Here is a 10,152-nt window from a genome sequence, read left to right on the forward strand (position 1 = left end):
TATCCCTTCCCCTGCACTCAAATCGACGTCTATGGCCTCGCAATCGCGCACACACGCTCCCTACGCCTGGGACACCACTTCGACGCGTTTTGGCGCGTCTCCGACGCGTCTGAGAGCCTCTACATCGACCACAACTCCCTCTGGCAGCCATACACCCTCTCCACACTCTCTGGGACCGATTTCCGGCCCTAAGAACGCGTCAATCGCTTGTTCCTTTTGTGGGAGGGTAGGGCACATGCCTAGGAGGTGCAGGAAGCGAAAAAACGCGAAGAAACGCGCTCAGGAGCGCTCCAGACTGCCTGGAACATCTAAAAGTAATGTCAAAGGGCCACTTGGCCATCTGAGTGGGATAGGTGCAGCTCTTCCAGCTGTCAACACACCACCCACTCCTCCTGGGGATGTTTCTACTAGTTCTGGCTCTCCTGGCTCTGATATTCCACTGAGAGCATCCGCTCTTGGTGCTTATTCCTCTCCCTCATCATCTTCCCCACCATCCTTGCCACTACAGCTTGATGCTGACTTTTTCTGGCTGGCTGATACTGGTGCTACATCCCACATGACTCCTCACCGCCATTGGTTCAAATCCTACTCCCCACATCGTATCCCTATCCGCCTTGCTGACAACTCTACTGTCTATTCAGCTGGTGTAGGGTCTGTTGTCTTTCAACCGGTGGTGAATGGAAAAGAGACTAGAGCGGTTGAGTTTACAAGAGTCCTTCATGTTCCTGACCTCAGGAGTAATCTCTTATCATGTCTCTACCTTGCCCGACACAAGGGCTTCAATATCACCATCTCTGCTCAGTCTATTGACTTCCAATGCAAAGGGATTTCGCTTTTCACAGCCACTATCCATTCCAACAACTCTGCTGAGCTCGACGGCTCAACTCTCACTTCGGAGGCCGCTTTTTCTGTCTCCACTCTCCCAGTTGACATCTCGCTATGGCATCGTCGCTTTATTCATCACAACTATGCTGATGTGAAGTCTATGATCAGTAAGGACCTTGTTTCCGGGCTCAAACTCGAGTCTAACTCGTCCCCTGACTTTTTTTTTTTTTTTTTTTTTTTTTTGTAATCAAGTGGCTGTTCGAGCCTTCTATTCCAGCGATATAAGTACATGCGAACACTATGTACAACGTGCTGAGAATACGGTTGCCATGACGCGTTACCAAGAGAAAAAGAAAACATATCCTGCGCGACGAGGTCAAGCGCTAGCGTAGAGAGAAAGAAAAAATAAAAGTCTGATCGAAAAAGAATGATACATCAGTGTGCGGCCCCGGAAACTATGTCGCAGCCACCCGGCTAAGGGGGTGTCTTGCGACGCATGGCTAATTGGCCACTCTGCCCCGCCGGCCCTTTCGGACCGTGCCGTGGAATCAACTTAAGCAGCAACCTGGCTATTTTAACTGTACCAGGGCCACCAACGGAGGATAGTGTCCTCTCGAGCCGGCCGGGTGTTCTCCACACCGACCGCTACGGCCCAGGCCAGCCGGCACTATAACATCGCCTTAGTCCGACCACCCCTTCCCGTTACTCGGCAGCCGGTTTCATATGCCCCTAACGGGCTGAGGTACCGTGATGTAACTGTCCGAGCTCTCCGTCTTGCAGGGGCCGTTACCGGATTGATCCCCGGGTTGCTTAATGCAGTGGCCCGGATCCGGAGCTTAGGTGATCCCTACTAACTACCATCGGCGAACGGCCCTATGGTGGGTGGTGGCCTGTCCGGTTTCCCGGTCGGCTTGTTTCAAGGATGATCCACCTCTTATAGATGCCCTACGTTCACCAATGCCGAAGCACCGGCTCCACGCCATGTTACTGTTAGGTGATGACAGGACAAGTCACCTGACAGTTCGGAGCTCTGTGCTCTCACATAATCTGTACTGTGCCTCAGCCCCTGCAGCAGGCCCTCAGTCGTGGGTTCCACCTCTAGGCCTAAGATGTATATCTATAACATCTTAGCTACTATATACCAAGATCATATAGCTCAGTGGTTAGAGCTTCCTAGTGCAATTGGGATGGTCCCAGGTTCAAACCCTGGTGTGGTCACTTTTCTATCTTGACAGTTACTGGACTCCTGGGCGAATTCGCATACCGCTCATCACACCATTACAGTGTTAACTCGGCATACTTTTCCTCTACACGGCCGGGGGATGACTCAGCACGAAGCCATGTCCGCAAGTAACAGACGCCCGTATACACAAGCGCTTGCAGCTACCTGCATTACCCCCGCGCTAGTCCTGATCAGCCTCGTGGGAACAATCACGTGACATGTCTCTCCACCCTGCCCACATGACGCTCACCACAGATTACCTAATCAAGGAACCGTGGGAACATTCGGTGTCACCCGTGTTATTGCTTGGTCATCACAACCTAGCTCACTGCTTACCTAAGGTAGAGGATAAATCCTGCTCACCCCCAGGTTCGAACGCAGGACCACTGGTGAACGAGCGCTAGGCAGGAAACGCCTACATCCTGACAAAATGCCCACTCAGCCAAATGGCCGACACTCGTCCCCTGACTCTATCTGTGAGCCGTGTCTAGCTGGCAAGATGCATTCCCTTCCTTTTCCCTCCTCCTTGAATCACAATCGCTCTCCTCTCGAGCTAGTGCATTCAGATCTTCACGGACCGCTCCCAGTCGCTTCACACTCAGGCTACAAGTACTGGATCACCTTTATTGACGACGCGACGCGTTTCCGGGCAGTCTATCTGCTTAAAGCAAAGTCGGAGGCATTTGAGGCCTTCAAAGTCTACAAATCTTGGGCTGAGACTCAACTCGGAGTCAAACTGCGAGCACTACAGGATGATAAGGGTGGCGAGTATATTTCTAAGGCTTTCATAAGCTTTACTGAGCTTGCTGGCATTGAGAGACGTCACTCGACTCGAAACCGGCCACAGCAGAATGGACTTGCTGAACGGGCTAATAGGACTATGGGAGAGAGGATCACTGCTATGCTCTCGGAATCTCGGCTACCTCCTTCTTTCTGGGGTGAATGTATCTCATCTATGGTCCATGTCTGGAATATGCTCCCTACTGCTTCGCTTTCGGGCACTACTCCCTTCCAAGCTTTCTATAAGCGAAAACCTGATGTCTCTCATCTCTGGGTATGGGGGTGCACATCATATGTCCATGTGGGGAACGCGTCATGGCACCCTTTAAGTAGTTTTGAAATAAACTATATTGATTACAAAAAAAAAAAAAAAAAAATCATATGTCCATGTACAACGAGATAAGCGCAATTCTCTGCAACCTCGCTATGAGAAGTGTGTCTTTATTGGCTATCCGGCTGGCTACAAAGGCTGGAAATTCTATAACCCAGTCGCAAAGTGAACCGTGATCTCCGAGAGAGCTGATTTCGATGAGAGGTACTTTCCGGGCACTTCTAAAGCCCAACTCGAGGCTCTTCCGTCATTTGCTTGTCTACCAGACTTACTACCAGTTCCTAATGACTCTTCATCACACTTGGGACTGCCACCTCTACAGGATGAAGGGGGTGATAATCACTTCCCTCCTGCTTGTCCTAAGACTCCCACTCCGTCCGCTTCAGTTCCTCCTGAAGAGAAGCCAGTTCTACCTTTACCACCTCTCCCATTGATTCCTCCAGTAATACCTCCCTTGATTCCTCCAGTCACTCCTCCACAAATTCATGCACCTCTCCCAGTGACTCCTCCTACTGCCGGAGCACCTCTTGAGCCCCCTCACGTTCCTAGACGTACTGGGCGAGTTCGGAAGCCTCCTGGCCAGTGGTGGAAGCTCAAACAACCTGAGTTGGCTGGTAATGACTCTGACTCAGATGACGAAGCTGCTCTGCTCGCTGACTCTGAGTATTGTGAAGTCGAGTTTGCTGGAGCCGTTTCGGGTGCTGATCCCCGGAGTTACAGACTAGCCATGAAGTCTCCTGACTCGGATTGCTGGACTGAGGCTTGTAACACTGAGATATTCAATCTTGAGGCTAACGGAACTTGGGAACTAATGGAACTGCCTCCTGGCAAGAAGGTAGTCAACTCTGGCTGGGTGTTCAAAGTCAAACGACTTGCCGACGGCTCAATTGAGCGCTACCGGGATCGTCTTGTTGCTAAGGGCTATTCCCAACGTCCTGGATTCGACTTCACCGAGGTCTTTGCCCCTACATTCCGTCCTGCATCACTTGTTAAACGTAGAACGATAGCGGTTGCAGTGGCAATCCTAACGAGCCTAGAAGCGAGTCGAACGGATAGGAATTGACTGAGCAATCCCAAGGACAAACTGTGGATACACTGTAAGAAGCTGTATTAAGTTCTAATAACTTGTACTCACCTGTGGATACACTGTAAGAAGCTAAGGCCTCTGAAGCGTCCACAGGGAAGTTCAACCATACATGACTAAGCTATCATGTGACTAAACTCGTCCGCATATATCTAAGTCCACCAGTAACACTTGTAGACTGCTTGCTCACTCTAACACACCCCCTTGATCTAGCCAGTCTACTCAAGTCCTAATAGAGGAACAGCGAACTCAACTACCTTCTTTGCCACAGCCTTGGTAAGGATGTCGGCCACTTGCTCGTGAGTCGAAACATACAAAGGATCTATGAGTCCTTCTTCAACAGCCTCCCGGAGCCAGTAGAAGCGCAGGTCCAGGTGTTTCATGCGTCCGTGATGCTCTGGATTCTTGGCTACACTGATTCCTGACTTGTTATCAACGAAGAGAGTTGAAGGGAGTGTCGGAGGAAAGCCAAACTCGGTCAGAATATTCCTAGTCCATTTAATCTCTTTGCCAGCCTCGACGGCAGCAACAAACTCGGCCTCAGTGCTCGAGAGAGTCACAAATGGCTGGCGCTTAGAAGACCAGCCCACAGCAGCTCCCGAGACTAGAGTCACATAACCACCCGTAGCTCGACCTGTAGCCTTGCAGGCTCCGTGAGAGGCGTCAGAATAGGTAGTGAAGAGTTCCTCCGAGTCACTAGCTCGATAGACAAGCTTGTAGTGCATAGTGCCAATGAGATACCGGAACAAGTGCTTGACTGCAAGCCAGTGAGCTGGAGCTGGGTTCGAGTTGAACCTCCCGAGATAGGAGACAGCATAGGCAATGTCGGGACGAGTCATAGTGGCCAGATACTGAAGAGCACCTACAGCATTGAGATAGGGAACTGACTTCATCTCAGCCTGATCCTCGAGTGAAGGAATAATGTCGGAGAGCTCAGATCCTGGAGCGAGTGGAGTGGAAAGAGGATTAGCATCATCCATATTGAAGCGTTCTAGGAGCTCCTTGATGTAGTGCTCCTGCGAGAGAGAGATGGAGCGAGTAGAAGAGTCCTGAGTGACCTGAATACCCAGCAGAAGTGTAGTAGACCCGAGATCACGGAGTTTGAAGTGCTTGGACAGCTCAGAGACAGCCAAGGCCATGGCAGTATCACTTTTCGAGACAAGAGTAATGTCGTCAATGAATACTGGCACAATGACCTTGATGTCACCTTTGGAGTAGATGTAGATAGAGCTGTCGGAGCGAAGCCTAGAGTAGCCAATGCCTTCAAGGACACCCCGGAGTTTCTTATTCCACTGCCTGGCAGCCTGCTTGAGGCCATAAAGCGATTTACGGAGCCGAAAGACCATGTTAGGACTACCAATGTGATAGCCCTCGGGTTGGCGCATATAAATCTCCTCTTCGAGTTCCCCATAAGTAAAAGCAGAGGAGATGTCGACTGAACACATTTTGTAGCCTTCTCTAGCTGCAAGAGCAATAATGAGGCGTAGTGATGCAGGACGGAATGTAGGGGCAAAGACCTCAGTGAAGTCGAATCCAGGACGTTGGGAATAGCCCTTAGCAACGAGACGAGCCCGGTAGCGCTCAATTGAGCCGTCGGCAAGTCGTTTCACTTTGAACACCCAGCCAGAGTTGACTACCTTCTTGCCTGGAGGCAGTTCCATTAACTCCCAAGTTCCGTTAGCCTCGAGATTGAATATCTCAGTGTTACAAGCCTCAGTCCAGCAATCCGAGTCAGGAGACTTCATTGCTAGTCTATAACTCCGGGGATCAGCACCCGAAACGGCTCCAGCAAACTCGACTTCACAGTACTCAGAGTCAGCTAGCAGAGCAGCTTCATCATCCGAGTCAGAGTCATTACCAGCTAAGTCTGGTTGTTTGAGCTTCCACCATTGACCAGGAGGCTTCCGAACTCGCCCAGTACGTCTAGGAACGTGAGGGGGCTCAAGGGGCGCTCCGGCAGTAGGAGGAGTGACTGGGAGAGGAGGATGGATTTGTGGAGGAGTGACTGGAGGAATCACAGGAGGAATGAATGGAGGAATTACTGGAAGTGGTAGGGATAGAACTGGCTTCTCTTCAGGAGGAACTGAAGCGGATGGAGTGGGAGTCTTAGGACAAGCAGGAGGGAAGTGATTATCACCCCCTTCATCCTGTAGAGGTGGCAGTCCCGAGTGTGATAATGTATCATCAGGAATTGGTAGTTACTCTGGTAGGCAAGCAAATGACGGGACAGCCTCGAGTTGGGCTTTGGAAGTGCCCGGAAAGTATCTCTCGTCAAAATCAGCTCTCTCGGAGATCACGGTTCGCTTTGTGACTGGGTTGTAGAACTTCCAGCCTTTGTAGCCAGCCGGATAGCCTATAAAGACACACTTCTCGTAGTGAGGTTGGAGGGAATTGCGCTTATCTCGTTGTACATGGACATAGGAAGTGCACCCCCAGACCCGGAGATGTGAGACATCAGGTTTTCGCTTATAGAAAGCTTGGAAGGGAGTAGTGCCCGAAAGCGAAGCAGTAGGGAGCATATTCCAGACATGGACCATAGATGAGATACATTCACCCCAGAAAGAAGGAGGTAGCCGAGATTCCGAGAGCATAGCAGTGATCCTCTCTCCCATAGTTCTATTAGCCCGTTCAGCAAGACCATTCTGCTGAGGCCGGTTCCGAGTCGAGTGACGTCTCTCGATGCCAGCAAGCTCAGTAAAGCTTTTGAAAGCATTAGACATGTATTCACCTCCCTTGTCATCCTGTAGTGCTCGCAGTTTGACTCCGAGTTGAGTCTCAGCCCAGGATTTGTAGACTTTGAAGGCTTCAAATGCCTCCGACTTAGCTTTGAGCAGATATACAGCCCGGAAACGCGTCGCATCATCAATAAAGGTGATCCAGTACTTGTAGCCTGAGTGTGAAGCGACTGGGAGCGGTCCGTGAAGATCTGAATGCACTAGCTCGAGAGGAGAGCGATTGTGATTCAAGGAGGAGGGAAAAGGAAGGGAATGCATCTTGCCAGCCAGACACGGCTCACAGATAGAGTCAGGGGACGAGTTAGACTCGAGTTTGAGCCCGGAAACTAGATCCTTACTGATCATAGACTTCACATCAGCGTAGTTGTGATGAATAAAGCGACGATGCCATAGCGAGAGGTCAACCGGGAGAGTAGAGACAGAGAAAGCAGTCTCAGAAGTGAGAGTTGAGCCGTCGAGCTCAGCAGAGTTGTTGGAATGGATAGTGGCCGTGAAAAGCGAAACCCCTTTGCATTGGAAGTCAATAGATTGAGCAGAGATAGTGATATTGAAGCCCTTGTGTCGGGCAAGGTAGAAACATGATAAGAGATTACTCCTGAGGTCAGGAACATGAAGGACTCTTGTAAACTCGACCGCTCTAGTCTCTTTTCCATTCACCACCGGTTGAAAGACAACAGACCCTACACCAGCTGAATAGACAGTAGAGTTGTCAGCAAGACGGATAGGGATGCGATGAGGGGAGTAGGATTTGAACCAATGGCGGTGAGGAGTCATGTGGGATGTAGCACCAGTATCAGCCAGCCAGAAAAAGTCAGCATCAAGCTGTAGTGGCGAGGATGGTGAGGAAGAGGATGAGGGAGAGGATGAGGGAGAGGAATAAGCACCAAGAGCGGACGCTCTCAGTGGAATATCAGAGCCAGGAGAGCCAGAACCAGTAGAAACATTCCCAGGAGGAGTGGGTGGTGTCTTGACAGCTGGAAGAGCTGCACCTATCCCACTCAGATGGCCAAGTGGCCCTTTGACATTACTTTTAGATGTTCCAGGCAGTCTGGAGCACTCCTGAGCGCGTTTTTTTGCGTTCTTTCGCTTCCTGCACCTCCTAGACATGTGCCCTACCCTCCCACAAAAGGAACAAGCGATTGACGCGTTCTTAGGGCCGGAAATCGGTCCCAGAGAGTGTGGAGAGGGTGTATGGCTGCCAGAGGGAGTTGTGGTCGATGTAGGGGCGCTCAGACGCGTCGGAGACGCGCCAAAACGCGTCGAAGTAGTGTCCCAGGCATAGGGAGCGTGTGTGCGCGATTGCGAGGCCATAGACGTCGATTTGAGTGCAGGGGAAGGGATAGAAGTTGAGATATAGAGGGAAGAATGGTAGAAAGTGGCAAAAAACGCGTTTTGAAGGCTGTTAGAAGCCGGGGCCCATAACCTGTTAAACGTAGAACAATAGAGGTTGCAGTGGCAATCCTAACGAGCCTAATAACGAGTCAATTGGATAGGAACTGACTGAGCAATCCCAATGACAATCTGTGGATACACTGTAAGAAGCTGTATTAAGTTCTAATAACTTGTACTCACCTGTGGATACACTGTAAGAAGCTAAGGCCTCTGAAGCGTCCACAGGGAAGTTCAACCATACATGACTAAGCTATCATGTGACTAAACTCGTCCGCATATCTCTAAGTCCACCAGTAACACTTGTAGACTGCTTGCTCACTCTAACATCACTACGCCTCATTATTGCTCTTGCAGCTAGAGAAGGCTACAAAATGCGTTCAGTCGACATCTCCTCTGCCTTCACTTATGGGGAACTCGAAGAGGAGATCTATATGCGCCAACCCGAGGGCTATCACATTGGTAGTCCTAACATGGTCTTTCGGCTCCGTAAATCGCTCTATGGCCTCAAGCAGGCTGCCAGACAGTGGAATAAGAAACTCCGGAGTGTTCTTGAGGGTATAGGCTACTCTAGGCTTCGCTCCGACAGCTCCATCTACATCTATTCCAAAGGCGACATCAAGGTCATTATTCCTATCTTCATTCACGACATTACTCTTGTCTCGAAGAGTGATGCAGCTATGACTTCAGCAGTCACTGAGCTCTCGAAACACTTCAAGCTCCGTGATCTCGGGTCCACTACACTTCTGCTGGGTATTCAGGTGAAGCAGGATCGCTCTCATCACACTATCTCCCTCTCGCAGGAGCACTACATCAAGGAACTCCTAGAACGCTTCAATATGGATGACGCTAATCCCCTATCCACTCCACTGGCTCCGGGATCTGAACTCTCTGACATTGTTCCTTCACTCGAGGAGCAGGCTGAGATGAAGTCAGTTCCTTATCTCAATGCTGTAGGTGCTCTTCAGTATCTGGCCACTATGACTCGCCCCGACATTGCCTATGCTGTCTCCTATCTCGGGAGGTTCAACTCGAACCCAGCTCCAGCTCACTGGCTTGCAGTCAAACATCTATTCCGCTATCTCATTGGCACTATGCACTACAAGCTAGTCTATCGAGCTAGTGACTCAGAGGAGCTCTTCACTACCTACTCAGACGCCTCTCACGGAGCCTGCAAGGCTACAGGTCGAGCTACGGGTGGTTATGTGACTCTAGTCTCAGGTGCTGCTGTGGGCTGGTCTTCTAGGCGCCACATCGCTTCTTGAACCTGTACCACTACCTTCCTCTTTTGGAAGTCTCAGTGGCCACTACTTATGAGTCGCAATAAACAATCTGCAATGGACGTTGACGCTGACGGCGACGAAGGCGACTGGTCTGATGACGAAATTCCGGAGGGTATGTACAATACTTCTATTGGACGTGCTCTTCTACAGGCGGCGGCTCGTATGGAAGACGAGCTCGAACTCCCGGCGGCGTCTCGTATGACGACGCCAAATCCTGCTAGGACTACTGGGTTCCCAGAGTCCTCCCTCACTCCCCTGTCCTACACCTCGGCTCCCCGACCGCTGGACAACCCTTTCCCGGCACCATTCCCGTCGACCCCGACACCGGCACCGACCTCCACCCCTTCCACTGGGCGTTCCCGCGTTCTGACCGCTGGTCAGAAGGGAATGCTCAAGCTAGTCAACACCTCGATTGTCATGCTTCACGATATCGAGCCCGAACACCCGTTCACGGACTGCATACTGCGGGCAACATACACTCTCATCAGACGTCGCGATCTCGA

At 50.9% G+C, this 10,152-nt stretch overlaps 2 protein-coding genes and 1 non-coding gene across 3 annotated transcripts; 2 read left to right on the forward strand and 1 right to left on the reverse strand.

Moving 5' to 3' along the window:
* The first annotated feature begins 1,970 nt into the window (after positions 1-1,970).
* Positions 1,971-2,043, forward strand: AGABI2DRAFT_t19. Its single transcript has one exon. It is a non-coding gene; the product is annotated as a tRNA-Cys (tRNA).
* Positions 2,044-5,763: 3,720 nt separating this feature from the next.
* AGABI2DRAFT_176739 (hypothetical protein) lies at positions 5,764-8,288 on the reverse strand (the record flags this gene model as incomplete). The annotated part of the gene is made up of 3 exons (XM_006458301.1): positions 5,764-6,247; positions 6,285-6,389; positions 6,471-8,288. The coding sequence occupies 3 exons, from the start codon at positions 8,286-8,288 to the stop codon at positions 6,104-6,106; spliced, it is 2,067 nt and encodes a 688-aa protein (XP_006458364.1). The 3' UTR covers positions 5,764-6,103.
* Positions 8,289-9,703: 1,415 nt separating this feature from the next.
* Positions 9,704-10,139, forward strand: AGABI2DRAFT_115387 (hypothetical protein; the record flags this gene model as incomplete). Its single annotated transcript, XM_006458302.1, has 1 exon — positions 9,704-10,139. A coding segment is annotated over one exon (436 nt), but the record flags the coding sequence as incomplete, so codon positions are not given.
* Between the last annotated feature and the right edge of the window lie 13 nt (positions 10,140-10,152).

The sequence above is a fragment of the Agaricus bisporus genome, assembly GCF_000300575.1.
Source record: "Agaricus bisporus var. bisporus H97 unplaced genomic scaffold AGABI2scaffold_2, whole genome shotgun sequence".
In the NCBI taxonomy this organism is placed as follows: domain Eukaryota; kingdom Fungi; phylum Basidiomycota; class Agaricomycetes; order Agaricales; family Agaricaceae; genus Agaricus; species Agaricus bisporus.